The sequence below is a fragment of the Triticum urartu genome, chromosome 7 (genome assembly GCF_003073215.2).
Source record: "Triticum urartu cultivar G1812 chromosome 7, Tu2.1, whole genome shotgun sequence".
Classification (NCBI taxonomy): domain Eukaryota; kingdom Viridiplantae; phylum Streptophyta; class Magnoliopsida; order Poales; family Poaceae; genus Triticum; species Triticum urartu.
The window spans coordinates 668,809,282-668,829,872 of NC_053028.1; the positions used below are offsets into that span (position 1 = coordinate 668,809,282).

The 20,591-nt window shown below is 44.2% G+C and overlaps 1 protein-coding gene across 1 annotated transcript; it reads left to right on the forward strand.

Moving 5' to 3' along the window:
• The first annotated feature begins 2,526 nt into the window (after window positions 1-2,526).
• LOC125523098 (pollen receptor-like kinase 4) lies at window positions 2,527-13,541 on the forward strand. The gene is made up of 4 exons (XM_048688150.1): window positions 2,527-3,454; window positions 11,772-12,058; window positions 12,144-12,525; window positions 12,624-13,541. The coding sequence occupies exons 1-4, from the start codon at window positions 2,776-2,778 to the stop codon at window positions 13,286-13,288; spliced, it is 2,013 nt and encodes a 670-aa protein (XP_048544107.1). The 5' UTR covers window positions 2,527-2,775; the 3' UTR covers window positions 13,289-13,541.
• The last annotated feature ends 7,050 nt before the right edge of the window (window positions 13,542-20,591 follow it).

Here is a 20,591-nt window from a genome sequence, read left to right on the forward strand (position 1 = left end):
TGAGAGCAATGAGTGACACAATTCTGCCGGCACCAACAACATAAAGTGAGAAAAGTTGCTACCCACACGAAGTGAAAAATGACACAATTCTGGCAACAAATGCAAGGCGCGAAACGCCCCAGTGCGCTACGTCACATAGCCGGCCAACAATGCGAGGAAATCATGAAACGGGTCGACAATGTGACACGGATCAAAACGCTGCATAGAAATTTCAGCAACAAAAGATTGTACATTTGAAAATTTAGATAAGTCATTGCTAAATCTCATCTCGATGTGTCACAATCTATGTGAAACAGAGGATCATATACTCACACTTACGCAAACATGAAAGACAATGAGAAAAATGGCCACCAGTGCGACACGAAAAACTGGCTCTACAACGCAAACACCAACACGACCCAAGGTACTTGCACTTGGGACAACTACAAACTACGAACCTAATTGCGAGTTAAGCATGGACTTTTTATCGGGAAACACAAATTGCATGCCTAGTTGCGAGTCAAGGATGGGTTTGCAACTGGAATGAAAAAATTTATGGGCCTAAATGCGAGTCAAGGGAGGATTTGTAACTCAGACAACTACACAATACTAAAAAGAAAAGAAGAAATAGAAAAATAAAAAAGCAAAAATAAAAAAAACTGAACATTAGCTCAACGGAAGAAAGAGAGTGAGAGCAAAGTGTCATGTTATTCTATACAAAAATTGAACCCGCACCCACAACGTAGAGTGAGAAAAGCTGCTGCCCGCACAAAGTGAAAATTGACACAACCCGACAACAAATGCGTTCCGCAAAACGCCCCCAATGTGCGCGGCATCACATAGCCGGCCAACAACAGACATAAATCGCGAAATGGGTCGACAATGTGACGCGGATCAAAACGCTGCCCGAAAATTTCAGCAACAAAAGATTGTACATTTGAAAATTTAGATAAGATGTTGCTAAATCTCATCCCGATGTGACACAACATATGTGAAACAGAGGATCATATACTCACACGTAAGCAAACATGGAAGATGATGAGAAAAATGGCCACCAGTGCGACACGAAAAACCGGCTCGACAACGCAAACACCAGCACGACCCAAGGTACATGCATGTGAACAAAACAATTTTGCACGATACATACATGTTTGATCCAAAAAAAATTAACAAACAAAAACAAACAAAAAATACGTGTGGCTTGTCCATTTTTTTCATTTTTCACCTCTTGCGGTAAGATAACAAATAAGGAAAAAAATGCAACTAATAATGTGATGCAGGGTGTGTTTGCACGAGCTACAACCCATGCATGCAGCTACACATACGTGCAAAATCGACCACAGACCCCAAAACGATGTGCAAAAAAGCGCTCAATAAAAACCTATGGATCGATACGTGAAACAAACTAGTGCAAGCGCAGTCTGCGGAAGAACACCCCTAAAAAAAGTGAGAAAAAAACAACGCGCTGTGCTGAGAAAAAAGAACGAATCTTAAAGGCCTTCCATCCTATGGTGATAGAGTTAGATGTGAGGTAACTATTTTATATCTAGATGTGAAATAATAAATCTATTTTCTTAATGTTGTTCCTTTTGTTATATAGCTACTAATCCCGGCTGAGACAATTTATATGGATCGGAGGAATAGTAGTTAGCTTTTGTATATAGTTTTCTCATATTTTCCTTTATTAACATAATTTTTAGTACCCATCGTTAAAATCATGGGGCCAACTTTCGTGAAGTCCAAATGATTTGTGCCTTTCTTATTGAAGATTTATCGATCAGTTGGAAAAACAATCATTTGTATTACACATAAACATTATAGTGTTACTCTATTTCTTTAGTATATATCCCCCTTTCTAAAATACTTGTAATGCTAAGTTTGTCCTATGTCAAGCATCTTTAAGTTTGATCAAATTTATTGCAAAATATATCAATATCTACAACACCGAATTGGTTTCACTAGATTCATTGTAAAACATATTTTTCATGTTGTATAAATTTAATTTTGAAGATGTTAGTAAGTTTTTCTGTATACATGATCAAACTTAAAGAAGTTTTTTTTTCTTTTTTGTGAGGGAAACTTAAACGAACATAAAACTTATTTTAGAACGGAGAGAGCAGTAGCACAACAAGGTGCCAAGTTTGGACGGCTTTTAGGGATCACATCAGTTGGGTTAATTAATTAGCACGAGGAATATCCCCACAGCGACATCTGCAGATCTCCCTCGTTCCTGTCGTGCTACACTTTGTTGGAATACATATACTCACGGGTCAACATACTCACATCGCCAATATCGTGGGCGCTACACTGCTACCACTACCTGGACTTGCCAGTAGCAGCTGGCTGCATCGGATCATCAGGTCTCGTTGTTGCCGCGTCTCATGTTCATCTTGTTACGAAATTACAGTGCCAAACATGTCATCCCGTACGCACGTTACGTGCGAGCATGTTCACCCGTCTCGCCGGAATGCAGTAGTTTACAGACAATGACGAGACGAACCAAGGAAGACGACGAACAAGGGAGACGTTGGGGCCTATGTCAGAGAGTTCACACGCGCGCGCCAGGCCAGGCTGTGCCCCGGCCTCGGAACCTAAGCCGCGGCCACTCCGCATGCGCCCGGCACGCACCGCCCGGCCGCGCGCCACGCCTATTCTTAGCTCTCCCCGCCACCTCCGTCGTCGCGTCGTCCCTCCTCCTCCCCACCACCTTCAGGCTCCCGCCTTTCTTTAGCCGCCGGCGCGCGCGCACGCCTCCCATTAATTAATCCTCCGCCACCCGCGCGCGCCGCGCTCGCCATGGCCGGCGACGGCGCCGGCGCGGTCGGGCTGCTCCTCCTCCTGGCCCTGGCCGCCCTCGTCGCGGCGGCGGCGGCGGCGTCCGAGGGCGACGTGCTGCTGGCGCTCCGGGCGACCCTGCGCGGGCCATCCGGCGACCGCCCCCCGGCGCCGCTCGACCAGTGGGTCTCCTCCGCCAGCACCGGCCCGTGCCAGGACCCGATCTGGTACGCGGTAAAGTGCTCCTCCAACAAGGTGCTGGGCATCCGCCTGGAGTACCTCGGCCTCCAGGGCAACGCCCCCGACATGGCCCCGCTCGCGGCCCTCACGTCCCTCCGCGTGCTCAGCTTCGCCAACAACAACCTCACCGGCCCGTTCCCGCCCGGACTCACCGAGCTCCCGGCGCTCAAGATGCTCTACCTCTCCCGGAACCGCCTCAGCGGCGAAATCCCCGGCGACACCTTCGAAGCCATGATGGGGCTCAGGAAGCTCTTCCTCGCCGACAACGCCTTCACGGGCGCCATCCCGGACACCATCACCTCGCCCAAGCTGCTCGTGGTGCAGCTCGCCAGGAACCGCTTCCAGGGCAACATCCCGGACTTCGACCAAAAGGACCTCCAGCTCTTCGACGTCTCCCACAACCGACTCTCCGGCCCCATCCCGCAAGGCCTCCGGCAGTTCAAGGCCGCCTCGTTCGAAGGTGAGTTCGTTCCTTCGTTCATTGCACGACGACGTGCACGTACGTTTACTTAGGCCATGTACAATGGGAGGTGTTTAGGGGAGGTGTTTATAGAAAAATAAATCAGGCTTTCCATAAGCACCGGTGTTTATTTGTACAGGGTAGACGCTTAACTAAGCGTCTCTTCTATAAAAATAGACACCGGTGCTTGAAAAACTCGATTTATTTTTTTAAGCACCTCTCTAAGCACCTCCCATTATACAAGGCCTTAGCTTGCTGCATGTGGCTTTCGTTTGATCGTGCTTGGAATTGTTTTGTGTGAATCTTAAATTATTTTCATTCGAGTGCAGTTAATTGTAGGTAGAGGTAGCGTTAAAATTAGTTAGTTGTCGTAATAGGATTGGTTGGGTGTAATGGAGCCAAACTTAATTTTTCATTTTGGCATTTGCCGCGCTCAGTTCAGCAAGTTATTATTAATTCCAGGGAACTAAAGATTGATGGAGTAGAGAGCCGGTAGTAGCTTTCGCTGCAAGAACCAGGTCAAGATCCTCGCAAAAAAAAAAAGAACCAGGTCCAGAAAAAAATGAACCCCCTCGAAATTAATATAAATTAACGTGGATATGCCTTGCTTAGCTGGCTAAGCAAACAGTGCCTGGGAGAAGGGACACAAGTACTCTACTAATTCTTTTTCAATATACTATCTTTTTCTGCGAATAAATTCAATATACTACTAATGTTTAAAGTTTTATTATTAAACATGTTAAGAAAATATAAGAGAAAATATAATAGAGTGATGTAAGTGGGCTAGAATTTATATATTTTTGCCGAGGTGGAGGAAAGAGAATAGAAGGGAAAAGAGAAGCAGGTTACAGATGAACAACAAACAGCACACATGTGCTCCTAGAAACTCTATGAGAGTGTAAGGTGGATTATAGTAGTATATATTCATAGCTAACTGTTATTCGGTTATAAGATTAACAATAGATGATATGGCAATAGCATATAACTAGCAGCCCGCTATACTATTAACAATGCTCTAAAGCTGAATTGGTAGGAGCGCCATCGGTCGTCACATACTTCAACACTAATGTGTCTAGGATGTGACTTACGGAGAAGAAATCACATGGCTCATATCGTAGCTCTACAACGCTAACCTTTCCTAAACCAAGAACAAGCAGAAGTAAGAGGAACCCTAAACCGGTCTCAGACGTCAGGGCACAAAGCAACCTCAAATGTCCAGGCAGATGGCTTGGTCACTGACCGGTCCTGAAAATTCGATCTAAACGGCACCTCAAATGAGCCTCAAACGCTCAGGCTGACCGTCACCCCTTATATCCAGCCGAAATATGGGACGGATATGGGAGCGTTTGGGCACGTCGGACTGACGATGCGGCTCCCGCTACAACAAAACACACATTCATGCATTTCCATGCAAACAAACTACACACAATGGTGTAGAGTGACAATGGCATCATATATAGGAGAGATGGGGGGCAACGAAGTTGCCGAGGAAATATGGGAGGACACAACATATGTGGCCAAACTTGAAAAGAGTAGAGAAACAACGAGGATGGGGTTATATAGATGATGGAGAAATGACTATGAATATAAAATCAATTGTTGGCTACCACATTAAGTATTTTAATTCAATGAAGAAATCATCTCCTTATTATGCATAAGCATGATTAAACTATAGCAAATCCACATACTATTGCAACACATAAGCATATTTTTTAGGCCAAATATTTCCCTTGTTTCATTTACTAAGAAGTAAAATGGTTACATAAGTTAAAGCACCTCCAAAGGCACCTCACCAGAAAAATACTACTAAAGCCTACTCTTCCACCATTATTCCGCCAAATTTCACAACCGACAACCTTACCTTTGACTCTAGTCATAATGAAAGAAGGTGTATGTGATATGTTAAGGAATAATCAGGCATTGTGCCTATTCCAAAACTTGCCCTTTTAGACGCCTTCCAACGGTGATCCAAGTTTGTGCTCTGTTTGTCCACCACACCTTTACTAAGGATAGCTATTGCGACGACAAGGTGTATAAATTGTAAAGCCAAGCCACGAGAGGACATACCCCCATATTTTCCTAGGGAATCATTCGATCATAAGGTGATCTATGATTTCCGAATAAGGAGGGCTAACCCCATGAAACACACAATTTCAATATCCCATTACTAGCGGTGGTCAACTATCCAAAGTGTGTTTGAGACCATGAGCCGCTTTTTTGTGCATTTTAGAGATATCCATGTGCTCTGCATTATCGGTCTCGTGCTCGCGGTGGTCAGCGGGCCAAGGAAAATCCTGCCTCACCAAGAGTTTTCAGCTAGTAGTGGCCCAAGAGAGATTAACTAGTTTGGCAACACAATATTTTCAAAACCATAGTAATCTAAAACTTTAGCATTCTAATGCATCAGCAATGAATACTTCAGTTCCTAAGAACTGCGATTTTCTCAGTTTGGTTTACAAAAAGAGGTCAAGACATCTTTCTCATATACTAAAAAAAGGTATTGGGGATACTAATATTTATAGAACTATGGTATTGTTGAAGCCAAACAAATCTAAGTTTTAAAAACCGTGGTCTTTAAAAACCCATAATATTCTTCAAATAGTCAAAAAACTAAAAGAGCTTGAAGTGAAAATGCATGCTAAGATTGATTGGTTGATGACATGGATAAAGTGTCAGGATGAGATGACATGTTGATTATGCGGCACACATGCATGACTTATTAATGTGGATGTGTTGCAAGATAAACAAAGATAAATAGTGGAATGAAGCATGAAACTAAAAAACATAGAAAACGTTAATAACTAATGATGTAGCATATGTGATGAGGTGACATGTGTGCAACTTGAGGAAAGTACAAGTAGTAGGCATTATTTATTTTGCTATATAGGACACTGAGCTGTCAAACACATCATGTGTGATCTTAGTCCAAGCAGTTACATCACATCATCGTGCAACCAAAATTCGTTAATACTCAGCTAAACCTAAATGGTGAAGGAGTTATGAGTAATATTTTTGACCAATCGACACTGTAAGATGACACCATATCTAGCATAACTCAAGATTCTTGCAAAAAAATTTTGTAACTCAAGGTTAACTAGAAATGCATGTGGTCAAACATCAATTGTTATAGTGTCACAAACTAAAGAGTTGTTGCCTCTCGGTACCATGGACAATGTTCAGCACCAGCCATGTAACCAAACTACTCTATACGCGTGGACATTCATGTGGTAATTGCATTTGGGCAAACATACAGAACACACCAAATTGCTTATGTGTAGATTTGATTTTGCCATGATATATGCACAAGTACTCTACTAATTCTTTTTCAATATACTATCTTTTTCTGCGAATAAATTCAATATACTACTAATGTTTAAAGTTTTATTATTAAACATGTTAAGAAAATATAAGAGCAAATATAATAGAGTGATGTAAGTGGGCTAGAATTTATATATTTTTGCTGAGGTGGAGGAAAGAGAATAGAAGGGAAAAGAGAAGCAGGTTACAGATGAACAACAAACAGCACACATGTGCTCCTAGAAACTCTATGAGAGTGTAAGGTGGATTATAGTAGTATATATTCATAGCTAACTGTTATTCGGTTATAAGATTAACAATAGATGATATGGCAATAGCATATAACTAGCAGCCCGCTATACTATTAACAATGCTCTAAAGCTGAATTGGTAGGAGCGCCATCAGTCGTCACATACTTCAACACTGATGTGTCTAGGATGTGACTTACGGAGAAGAAATCACATGGCTCATATCGTAGCTCTACAACGCTAACCTTTCCTAAACCAAGAACAAGCAGAAGTAAGAGGAACCATAAACCGGTCTGAGACGTCAGGGCACCGCAAAGCAACCTCAAATGTCCAGGCGGATGGCTTGGTCACTGACCGGTCCTGAAAATTCGATCTAAACGGCACCTCAAATGAGCCTCAAACGCTCGGGCTGACCGTCACCCCTTATATCCAGCCGAAATATGGGACGGATATGGGAGCGTTTGGGCACGTCGGACTGACGATGGGGCTCCCGCGGAATCGCCCGAAAACTCGATGGTCCAACAGACGTCTTCTCCGGTGGAGGGTGTGAACGCCATGTGGCGCCGATCCGGCTCGCCGCCCGAGGCCAAATTCGGCTATTTAAGCTGGCCGGCGTCCCCCAACCCTAGCCCATCCACCTTCCCCATCTCCACGCCGCCGGACCAAGCCCATCCATCTCCTCTCTCCCGCTCTGCCGCTCTTCCTTCGGCTTCTTCATGGTCCGACAAAAGATAACCATGTACGCTATGCTCACATCATAGCACCGGTACCAGATCGAGCAGGCGACCTAGGCGAGGCGTGCCACGCGCGCCGCCCACATCCTTCCCGGGCTGCCTCCCGACTCGCCGGAGATGGAGGAGGAGCAGCAAGCGGAGGAGGAGGAGGGAGAGCAAGATCAACCGGCTCCGATGGAGGTGGCGGATCCGGAGGAGGATGAGGCGGAGCAACCGGAGCAGGAGCTAGCGCCAGCTCCGGGCTTCAACATGGAGGACACGGAGGCAGCCTTCGCCATCACCCAAGCAGACGAAATGGCGGAACAGCAGGCCATCTTGGATGCTAGGATAAGGCCTATGTGAAGGCCAACCGGCAGTTCATCCGGCAGGAGTGGGCGGCGACCTACGAACTCTTTGACGAGGTCGAAGCAGAGATGGATGCGGAGGCCGACGTGGACGAGCCGGAGCTGCGTCTGCCAGACATGTACCCGTAGCCAGGTATGGAGACAGTGGATATCTTCGATGAGGACTAGGGTAGTTGATCTACGGTAGTACGTCGATTTATTTTCTTTGCATGCTTTTGTATGGATTTAAGATTTCTAGTATGAGGTGTCGGGATGCAGGTGAGGGAATTTGAGGACTGGCCGGTCACTGCCCACAGACTCGCCTGGGCGCGTCCACGGGTGTTTGAGGACCCGGATTTGACTAATTCCACTATAGACGCCCTAAGAAGATGAATGTATCTACTAAATTAGTTGTACTACCCTCAAAACTTCTTGTGGTGGGGTATTGTTTGTTGTGCTAGATAGCTACGAAATAATGATATTCTAGGTTGTGAAGTAAAAATAAAGGGATGTGGATAATGGGAGAGGAAATATTTAAGATATAATATTCCACAAGGTATGCTCTATGAAGTGTATCATAAAAGGTAATGTGATAAAAGCATCAATATCGTAAATTTCACCATTAACTGAGTTCAAAATAGAAAGATTCGGAATAAAAACAAAGAATTACCCAATATCTTGCTAGAACAAGATATGTGGTATTTTTAGCTTTTCTTTCTTAGCAGTTCCTTATATGTACTAGAATAAACATGTCAATAATAGGTGAGACTTCAATGGGTAGCTAAGTCTAGAGGGAAGTTGTGATAATTTACTAAATTAAGCAGGCAAGCGATGTGAACCGAACTTGTATCTTCTTCTTGGCAAGGAGATGATTTAACATTGAATTGCTCTCCCTACAATATATATAACTTATAACGTATATCCCTTTTGGTTTATCATCTTTGTTTTGGTCACCCATTTTGTTTTATCCTATTATATTATATTTTCCTTAATCCGGGCAGGGGGATTTCGTAGTACAGAAAGAAAATGGATTCCTTTTGTGGAATAGTAATCGATAGGGCCTCATTGATAAGTGCTACAAGATCTAAGGCATTGGAAATCTTGGTTATGGACCCATATTATTTAGTATGGAACATTGTCTTTTCCAAGTAAATAATACCTAGTATATGAAAGAATGAAACTGCGTTTTTGTTTTTGTGGAATAGAAGGCCCGCACCCAATGAAAGGAATATCACAATAAATGTCCCTACAAGTTGTTGTCAGCAAAGCTAAAATCATGACTACCCCTCAACAAGCCCTAGCTCTTATCCTTAGTATGAACCACCCGAAAACATCCAATTACCTTCTTGGTTGCATCCGCCCCTACTGTAGCTAGACGATTGTTCTCCATTTTCTCTTTTAACATTATTATTTTCATTCTAGCCTTCATCTTTTGATCAATATATTGGACATACAATGTCACTCTTAAAAGGGATCCAACGTGCTCTCGAGGAGTAATATGTCGTGACACAAAAAAAAGAATGAATAGTTTTGTAGCTCATTATTTATTGGCCAACATAAAAAATGAATCGTAAATCTAATTTGATATCATTTGTGATCTGGAGGAGGTGAAGCAAAAAGTTAAAATTACCCAATCAATGATTCAACTCATACCTATGCCTATTGCAATTACATAGTCATGAGCAATCCCGCTAAAGTAATAGGAATTAGGCAGATATGAATAGAATCGACTATTGTTCTTTTACAATCATAGAGTGATGCTTTTCTTAAGCTTTTGAATCCATACGTACTAGGATATATATCTCACATATATAAATACCATATCCTATCCATTTGGAAACCTTGGTTGGCCACTCCTTCAATATCATATCCAAGATGTTTGGAGTAACGATTGTTACTAGGTATGCAGCTTTGAATTTGGTGAATATGATTCTACTTATGTTTTCTTATCTTGTTTTGATTATTCTACTTGACAGATTCTTTCATGGAACATGCATTGTTAACACCATAAAACTTTTTGTTAATTCTATTGGGATGATGCCACATCACAAACTACAAGGTGCATCAGATATGTACAAATCAATCTGATTAGCATTGACGAGTTTAGCTAGGCTGGTCATCATACAAATTACACTGAAATATATGTTAACTAGATGTTAATGTTTAATTTCTTGCAAGACCTATTATTTGACAGAAACAAGTAGGAACACTTGGCGTACACCAGATGGTACCAAGCGCATTATGGTGAACATATCAAATATTCAAATAGTTTACATTAACATCATTTTTGTGTTTCTTGGTGATAACGATAAGACATGATGTTTTAATACCAGCAATAATGTTAACTTATTATTGAATCTACTATTCCTTGTAAGACATATTTCACCATGAAAAATGGATATAAAAAACATAAAATTGTTTAATTTATCCTCTAGAAATTTCTATAAATTTGCTTACTTAGCATCAACCACCGTAACCCATTATTAAGACACACGCTTTAGCAATCTCTACAACGATATGTAAGAATATTAAAATATACATAAGAACACATGGCACTATACATATACACTATAATTCGGAAAATTCCAAATATCAATTCAACGAGATGTGTTTTTTTTAATCCTTTTAACATTTTAGCAACTTTTTGTCATGGTTTTCTTAAGGGGCAGTGTGTCCAAAATGACAAAATGATGTAATTGCTGTTAGAGAATAGTGTTTAAATTGAGCACAAAGATGATCAATTTTTTTATAATACGTGTTGCAACTATTAAAAAACATTTTAATTAATAGCTATCAACATTGTTATGTGATTAGCTATGCCAACTAAATAGTAGAACACATACATATTAAATTGTAATATGGTAAAACAAGTTTATAAAGTGTAACATTTTAGTATAAATCATACTTATTTTTAGCGTCGTCACATGGAAATTTGCTGGGATAGCACTCGAGCCCGAACAAGTAAAAAAATCCAACTAAAAACAATATGAACTTTTGAAAATCAAATAAATTTGTTAAATCCATATTTCTCTTTTGTTGAGAAACAAAATTGTTAAGAAAATACAGTTCATAAAAAATAAAGATAAACATACTTATATTAAATGTAGTTAACGTTAGAGTTAAGGTGTCTGCACAACTGAATCAAGATTTAATAACATATATTATCTATATCACATACTATATATTTAGCTACAGAATTCAGTTGCTGATTTTGATATTTGAAAAAACTTTATTTGCTTTGAATAATAATGGTTCTAGCGGTGCTAATGATGTCATATATAGGAGAGATGAGGATGGAAAACTTGTTCAGGAAATATGAGAGAACAACAATATAGGTAACAGAACTTAAAAAGAGTAACGAAACACCGAGAATAAGGCTATCTAGATAATCAAAAAAGTGTTTGGCCATGTGACCAAACTATTCTATACGTGTGGACATTCAAGTCCCAGTCAATGCTATATTCGTAGGATCTTACATTGAGATCCATGCAATTTTATTTTCAGTTTTTCTTTTTTCTTTGTTACATATTATATCACTTGACTAAGACTTGATTAAGTCTGAGTCGACTGAGACCTAGATACACCCGTAGACATTGGTGCAACATTTGCATTAGGACAAACCTAAGAAACACACCAAATTGCTTATGTGTAATCTTGCTACGATGTATGCACCCTCTCAAGTCTCATCCTAATTACTTGCCCCTGGAATCCTCAGGCAACACGGACCTCTGCGGCGCGCCGCTCGACGTTGCGTGCCCTCCATCGGCGCTTCTCGGCGCTTCAGACTCGTCGGACTCATCAGACAGCATGAGGGTCCTCATGATCATCGCCATCGCGGTGGTGGCGTTCGGCGGCCTCCTCGCCATCATCGGCATAATCACGGCGCTCGTCTCCCGCCGCAAGGACAACGACGAGCCGGCCGACGCCACTGAGACACCCGGCGATGGAGGCGGCATTGCCAAGATGCAGTCTACCGCCGACAAGTCCATCAAGATCGCACAGGTGAGCGGCAGGCATTTCGTGGTCGGGTTAAAACTCTTGAACTGAAGCAGCACTGACACTTACATGATCGTGCGCGCGTGTGCAGGCTGACTCGGAGCAGCGCGGCGTGGTGGCGCCGGTGCCGTCCAAGCGCGGCGGGCGGCGCGACGGGCTGGTGTTCCTCCAGGAGGGCCGGGAGCGGTTCGAGCTGGAGGACCTGCTCCGGGCGTCGGCGGAGGTGCTCGGCAGCGGCAACTTCGGCGCGTCGTACAAGGCGACCCTGGTTGACGGGAAGCCCATGGTGGTGAAGCGGTTCAAGGAGATGAACGGCGCCGGGCGGGCGGACTTCAACGAGCACATGCGACGCCTCGGCCGTCTCGTCCACCCCAACCTCCTCCCCGTCGTCGCCTACCTCTACAAGAAGGACGAGAAGCTGTTCGTCACGGAGCACATGGTCAACGGCGGCCTGGCTCAAATCCTCCATGGCGGTAATGATAACTGATCATACATGTTTCATGTGCGTCCTGGAGTGCCGATCGATGTGAGACGTGATGGACGTCTGATGAGTGCATGCAATGCAATGCAGGAGCGACGTCGAGCCTGCCGCGGCTGGACTGGCCGGCGCGGCTGAAGATCATCAAGGGGGTGGCGCGCGGGCTGGCGTACCTGTACGAGGAGCTGCCGATGCTCACCGTGCCGCACGGGCACCTCAAGTCCTCCAACGTGCTCCTGAACGCCGAGCTGGAGCCCATCCTGAGCGACTACGCGCTGGTGCCCGTGGTGACGCCGAGCCACGCGTCGCAGGTGATGGTGGCGTACAAGGCGCCCGAGTGCACGGCGGCGGGGCGGGCGAGCAAGAAGAGCGACGTGTGGACGCTGGGCATCCTGGTGCTGGAGCTGCTGACCGGCCGGTTCCCGACCAACTACCTCCGGAAGGGGCGGGAGGGCACGACGGACCTGGCCGGCTGGGTGCACTCGGTGGTGCGGGAGGAGTGGACCGGCGAGGTGTTCGACAAGGACATGCGCGACACCCGCAGCGCCGAGGGCGAGATGGTGAAGCTGCTCAAGGTCGGGCTCGGCTGCTGCGACACCGACGTCGCCGTGCGCTGGGACATCAAGGAGGCGCTGGCGCGCATCGAGGAGGTCCGCGAGCGCGACCCCGCCGACGACAGCAGCACCGCCTCGTCCTACCTCAGCGACGGCGGCGGCGCCGGCGCCGCCAGCGACCACCCGCACTCCCTCTCGACGTAACGTATAGCAAACATATGAAATTCTTGGGTCGACTGGCTGGTTGCTCCGTGCGTGCATCCATGCCAGGGGTATGTAAACTCGTCACGGCTTGGTGCGTGCGTGTATGAATCGTTAGAGTTTGTTGAGGAAAATGGAGGGGTTGATTGTGGGATGATGTTGTCGTCAGTCAGTCGTAGGGGGGATTGTTCGTGTCAGAATAAGGCCGTTTCATTTGTGTTAATTTTCCTTCGTATGATATTGATAATTGTTGCAGGGGTGGCATGCGAAGTTGCGAACGTCGTTGTTGTCACAATGTCACAATAAAGGGGGGCAATAATTCTACACCTACGTACACTTAGAGCATTTCCAACAGCCGTCCAACGCGCGGCGTGCCAAAAATTACTTTGTCGCGCGTCTATCATCTGATTTGGCACGGCGGGCAGCCACGTTAAAATGCAGTGCACGCGCGTAACTCCAGCAGCGCACAAAAATACAGCGCGCGCGACTCTCACGCAAACAACATATACGCTCCATACACAAGCAAAAAGATCAAAAACAAACAAAATAAATCAACAATAAATAGTTTAATTTCGTTATTACAACTCAAACAAATAGTTTATCGTTCAATACAACAAATAGTTCAACAATACAACATCAAACGCACAAATCATGATGCTCTTTGTCGGTCATTCCAAGTCCACCACTCCTTAATGAGATCCTTCTGAAGATCATCATGCGCTGTGGGACGTCGAATGGCATGATAGGAGGCAACAAAACGGGCCACCCTTTCAGCCCTCCGTCGCATTCGCACGGGGTGTCCCAAGAGCTCATACTGAGAGTAGTCTACATCTTGCACACTCATTCTCGATGATCATGTTGTGCATGATCACACAAGCATGCAGAATGTACCAAAGCATCTTTTGATCCCAAAATCTAGCCGGTCCTCTCACAATAGCAATTTGGACATGCAAAATCCCAAAAGCTCTCTCCACATTTTTTCTAGCCGCCGCCTGAGCACTGTGGAAATCAAGATTTTTCTTACCTTCCGATTTTTTCAACGGCTTCACAAATGTTTGCCACTTTGGGTAGATGCCATCCGCAAGATAGTAGCCATAGTTGTATGTACGATCATTTGCTACAAACTGCATCGGTGGCAGTTCACCATTTGCAATCTTATTCATCAGTGGTGACCGGTTGACAACGTTGATGCCATTCAAAGATCCAGGCATTCCAAAAAAAGCATACCAAATCCAAGTCTCTTGATCGGCCACCGCTTCAAAGATTATAGTGGAACCCTTTTTTTGACCGCGGAATTGCCCATGCCATGCCTTTGGACAATTCTTCCAACTTCAATGCATGCAATCTATTGAGCCAAGCATACTTGGGAAGCCACGAGCTTTGTTCATCTCAATAGCCTTGCGGCGTCTTCAGCATTAGGAGATCTCAAATACTCATGGCCAAACACTTGCACAATTCCGATTGCGAAGCGCTTGACACACATAATGGCTTGGCTCTCACCCATGGCCAAGTGATCATCAACTAGATCAGCCGGGATACTGTATGCCAACATGCGCAAAGCGGTTGTCACCTTCTGAAAGGTGCTATGCCCGAGCTCTCCGGCGGCATTCCCCCTTTGCTGAAAAAATCGGTCATGACTCGCTAGTTTCTTTGCAATGCGCCTGAACAACTCGGTGCTCATCCTAAACCGGCGAAGAAAGTACGACTCCGAGTATGTGGGATTCTTCACAAAATAGTGCCTCATCAATCTGTTATGGGCATCGATCCTATCCCTCCAAATTTTCTGCTGACACAAAACCGAACCACCGTGCTTTGGTTTTTTATTGATGTGCATAGCTAGGATCATTGCAAGATCCTCCTCTTCCATATCAAATTCTTCTTTGGAAGAATCATACGATGAACTCATCTACAATGTTTAATATAAACTAGGCTATAAAAACTACAATCAACATGCATCAAATTCATGTAAAAACTGTGAAGTTTGAGCAATCCATACCTTGCGGGCGTCGATCGGCAGTGAGCGGCCGGGCATTGTTCGTCAGAGTACTGCCGCGCGCGACGGGCGGCGGTGACTAGAGGGAGACGGAGGAAGCCGCCGCGGCGCGGGGATAGGCCAGGGAAGCGCCAGAACGTTCGCCGGAATAAATGGGGTGGCGCGGGTGACGGCGGCGCAGCGGCTGGATGGTGTAGGTGGAGTTGCGAGTGAGCGCTCGAGAGACTAGCGTGCGGGAGCGGGCGTAGCAAATAAGCGGCGCGCGATGGCGTTTCAGCCTGCGCGCTGAACTAGATATGCCACGTGTGCGCTTTTTGCGCCTCCGCTGGAGCACCCGCAACGGTAGCACGCGCAAAAAAACACTGATTTTTTAGCATGGCGCTTATATAGCGCGGCTGTTGGAGATGCTCTTACGGGCCTGTTACGTAAACCTTCCACTAATCCCTCCGCCCCCTGATTTTAACTGTGGGCCCCGCCCTTGTGATTTCCAACTAACAAATCATCAGATGCCAAACTAGCTTCATAATTTTTTACTCTCTTATTTTAAAGTGGAAAGGTTTTCAAACTTTGACCAAACCCCTTTGTTCCCGTCAGAAACTTCCAATTTATTCACCTCCAGTCATGGCAGTACAAAAAATACCAGAGGTAATAAAAATTACAACCAGGTCCATGGACCACCTAGCGACGAGTTTAAGCACTGGAGCGAGCCGAAGGCGTGCCACCGTCATCGCCCCTCCCTCGCTGGAGCCAGACAAACCTTATTGTAGTAGACAGTCGGGAAGTCATCGTGCTAAGGCCCCATAGGACCAGCACACTAGAGCAGCAACCATGATTGATGAAAAAAGTCATAGATCGGAAGGATCAAATATGTAAACATCCAAACTAAAACCAACGAAGAACGGATCCAAGCTGGTCCACCAAAGGCCAGCACCGACCGAATCCTGCAAGATCTGATGGAGACACGCCTTCACACGCCTTTCGACGACGCAAGACACACCACCAGGATGGGGATAGAATGTGAGACACATTATTCCTACTGAGGGACATCGCCGCCATCACACAGCCCCAACCAAGACACTGAGCCTCACGAGAACGATAACGGGGTCCCTCCCACCGGTGTGGGGCCGAGGTCATCCGCACCTCCATGGCTCAAAGGCCATTGGAGATGGGGCGGACCGGCGGCGGTGCCAACGGGTGGAAGAGGAAAGCTTGGGATCTTTTCTTGCGGATGCCGGATTAATTATGTTAACTTTGACCAAATCTAACACAAGTATTTTTGTCACACGCGGTGACAGTTTGCTACTGTTGGTAGTTTCTAGACAAATTTGTTTTTTCTGAATTTATCATGAAAATGGATCGGGCAAGTGGGTGTTTTGAGAAATTCCGCATACCATTAAATAGATAAAAGAAACAACCTAGAGGGAAGCTAGTAAGAGCATGTACACGAGGTGTTTCGCTACAGCCAAACAATGATTCTAGATAACTTTCTCTCAATAATGTCGTGTCTTACTAAGTTGGAAAAGAGATGATAAAATGGAACTCGTTTTTCTAGTAAATTCAATCATCACGGAATATTAAGTATGTGAACCAAAAAAGTAGATTTCTCTATTCTACAAATAGAAGCTTTTGACCCCAGGTCCAATTTCCACTGGAAATGGCTGCCTGCTATAAACACTGCAGGAGGGGTCCTATTGGGATGCAAGTTAGACACATTTGACATTATCCAATGTGATCTACACAACTACTGCATCTCCTGTCTGATTAGGAACAAGCAAGATAACTTGTTTGGAGACTTATTTCTGTATATGGCTCTGCTTATGACCAGTTTAAGATGGATTTTATTAATGAAATTCATTCCATTTTAGCTGGCTGGGTAGGTCCCACCCTGGTAGGTGGAGATTTTTATTTAATTAGAGAGGCTAGTGAAAAAAGCTCTGGTGCTATAAATCAACACTGGGCTGACCTCTTTAATGACTGGATTAATAAATTTGGCTTGATTGAGTTAAATATTAATGGTAGGAAGTTTACTTGGGGGAACAACCAGGACAATCTAGTGATGGCTACTATTGACAGAGTTTTCATGTCCACTGATTGGGCCTCTGAATTCCCTGGAGTTCATCTTAAAGCCCTTCCTAGGTTGGGGAGTGATCACACCCCACTGGTTTTAAATACCTGTGCCTTTCATCTCCCCAATAAAAAACATTTTAGATTTGAGAAATGGTGTCTGGAGGTTGAGGGCTTTAGGGAGGTTGTTACTAAAGCCTGGACTGCCAAATGTCCTTTTACTAAGGCTATTGATATTTGGCAGTTCAAAATTAGAAATTCTAGAAAAGCCATTAAAGGCTGGATGACCAATTATGAGGCTGTACAAAACAGGCAGAAGCAAGCTCTGGTGGCTGAATATAACTGCCTTGATATTCTTTCTGAAACTAACCCTCCTTCCCCCAACACTAATAGCAGAATTAAAAAATTGCAGGTGATTTAGAGGATATTTGGAGGAAAGAAGAAATCAAGGCCAGGCAGAGATCCAGAGAGAGAGATATACTTGAAGGAGACCTGAATGCTGGTTATTTTAAAGCTATAGCAAATCAGAAGAGAAGGAGGAAACAGATTGTGATGCTAGAAGGAGATTCAGGTAATGTGATTGAACATAAAGATATTATGAAAGTTGCTGTAAACTATTACAAAAAATTGTTTGGTTTCCAAGAGAAAATCAACATCGACCTGAAAGATGACTTTTGGGGAGATGGTGAGAAAGTGACGAATGTGCATAACAACATCCTGGATACCCCCTTCTCTAAAAAAGAGATTAAAGAGGTTATCTTCGGCTCTTATGAAGGAGCCCCCTGGGCCGGATGGATTTTCCTTTTTATTTTATCAACAATTCTTGGACCTTATTAAAGGAGACATGTTTGCTTTATTCCGTGATTGGGAGAATGATGAGCTAGATTTATATAGACTCAACTTCTCATTATTAACCCTAGTTCCTAAAGAAGCTGATGCTAGCAAGATAGAGAAGTTTAGACCTCTTGCCATGATCAATTGCAGCTTCAAAATCTTTGCTAAGTGTGCCACTAATAAGTTTGGCCCTATTTGTAGAGATTTAATTTCTTTAAACCAGACTGCCTTCATTAAAGGCAGATATATTGCTGAGAGTATAATCACAGCTCATGAAATTATTCACTCTGTATACTCCAGTAAACAATCTGGTTTTATTTTTAAACTCGATTATGAGAAAGCTTATGACATGATCAACAGGGATTTCCTGATTGACATGATTAGCAAGAGAGGATTTAGCCCCAGGTGGATGAAGAAGGTTTCTTCTCTACTAAATAAAGGTCCTGTTGGGGTTAATATAAATAATACCAACAGTGATTTCTTTTTAACTGGTAAAGGAGTCAGACAGGGGACCCTTATTCCCCCCTTCTGTTTAATCTAGTAGCTGATGTCTTTACCAGAATTCTTGCTAAAGCTGCTAGCAATAACATCCTAGAAGGACTGTTCCCTAGCTCCAATCCAGCTGGTGTCATTAGTATGCAATATGCTAATGACACTCTCCTATTCCTGAGTAATAACACTGCTCAAGCCAAAAACCTTAAATGGTTATTATCCTGCTTTGAGCAAATTTCTGGGATGCGCATAAACTTTCATAAATGTGAACTAGTTCCCATCAATGTAGATAGAGAGGAGGCAAACATATTTGCTCAAATTCTGGGTTGTAAAATTAGTGACTTCCCCATTAAATATTTAGGAGCCCCTCTCCATCACAGAAAGCTGAAGAAATGTGAACTTCAGCCTACTGTGGACAAGATCATTAAAAAAGGAGCTGGGTGGAGGGGCAGACTACTGTCCTCTGGCAAGAGACTCACTTTAGTGAAAACTTGCTTGGCCACTATACCTAGTTACCTTATGAGTATTTTTAAATTTCCCAAGTGGGCTATTAAGTTGATTAACTCTCAACTGGCTCATTGCTTCTGGGATAACTATGAGGGTCACCACAAATATCACCTGGCTTCCTGGGGGTGTGTGGCTTAACAAAAACAACATGGGGGCCTTGGTGTCCCTAATATTGCTGATATGAACTTGTGTTTATTAGCTTCATGGGTTAAGAGATATTTGTTAGATCAGGGCAAGATTTGGCAACAAGTCATTGATGCCAAGTACAACACTCATAACCCTAATATTTTCGCTTGCTCTAATCTTGGTGCTTCCCCCTTTTGGAAAGGAATCCTATGGGCTGCTAAAGCTGCAAAAATAGGCTATTCCTGGACAATAGGAGATGGAAAAAGTACCAGGTTTTGAAGAGACCGTTGGATAGGGCATACCACCCTAGCCACGAAGTATTGGAATCTATATAGTATTGCCAACGAGCAGAACATCACTATATATGAGGCCTGGGATGGTACAAACCTGAAAATCACTTTTAGGAGATGTTTTTCTCCGGATATGTTAGCTGAGTGGAATGATCTTTTCAATGATGTCAAAAATACTGTCCTGGTGGACAAGGGAGACACTGTTTGTTGGGATTTTGACTCTAAAGGTGTATACACTATCAAGTCCTTATACAATATTATCAACTTTAGAGGGGTCTCTCCTGGGAACAGTGTAGCCATCTGGAATATCAAAGTTCCTCTTCGCATTCATATTTTTCTTTGGCTCATGTCTAATAACAAATTATTGACTAGGGATAATCTGCAGAAAAGACAAACAGTAGATAATACTTCCTGCCTTTTCTGTAGTGATCCTGAAACTGTAGAGCATTTGTTTTTTGATTGTGTTGTTTCTCTGGAGCTCTGGAGAGTGATTGGGGACATTTCAAACAACCATTCTGGGATGTCCGTGAATGACATGCTAGAATGGTGGTCCCTAAATAAAAATCACCCAACAGATTGTCTATTACACTCTGTTGTCCTATGGGCTTTATGGAAATACCATAATGATATGTGTTTCAATCATACCTCCTGGTCTGGGATGCAGGTATTGTGGAGGAGGATAGCTTCTACCTTAGACAGCTGGGCAGTTTGGTGCTCAGATCCTGTCAAAGGAAAGGTGCTGATCATGGTGCGGAAGCTGGAACAGATGGCAAGATCCCCGCCCCTCCTACTATGGCCGGATCCTGGCTAGGACTGAAGAAGTGCTCAAGAGGGTCTGCGAGCGAGTGATTGCTTAGTATTAGCTTGCAGCTCCCCCTGTGTTTATCTTTACTTCGTAAACATTCAGTTTTATAGCGACAGAGGCCCTGTGGGCTCAGTCTGGTGCTTTTGCTGGGGCAGCGCGTGTGCTGTCCCCCCCCCCCCCCCCCCCCCCCGCCCC

What these genes read in the sequence shown, in the direction of transcription:
- LOC125523098 (XM_048688150.1), top strand. Translation starts at nt 2,776, where the DNA reads ATGGCCGGCGACGGCGCCGGCGCGGTCGGGCTGCTCCTCCTCCTGGCC. An exon ending in CAAGGCCGCCTCGTTCGAAG is followed by an intron (nt 3,455 to 11,771) that starts GTGAGTTCGTTC and finishes TGGAATCCTCAG; the next exon opens with GCAACACGGACCTCTGCGGC. An exon ending in AGTCCATCAAGATCGCACAG is followed by an intron (nt 12,059 to 12,143) that starts GTGAGCGGCAGG and finishes GCGCGTGTGCAG; the next exon opens with GCTGACTCGGAGCAGCGCGG.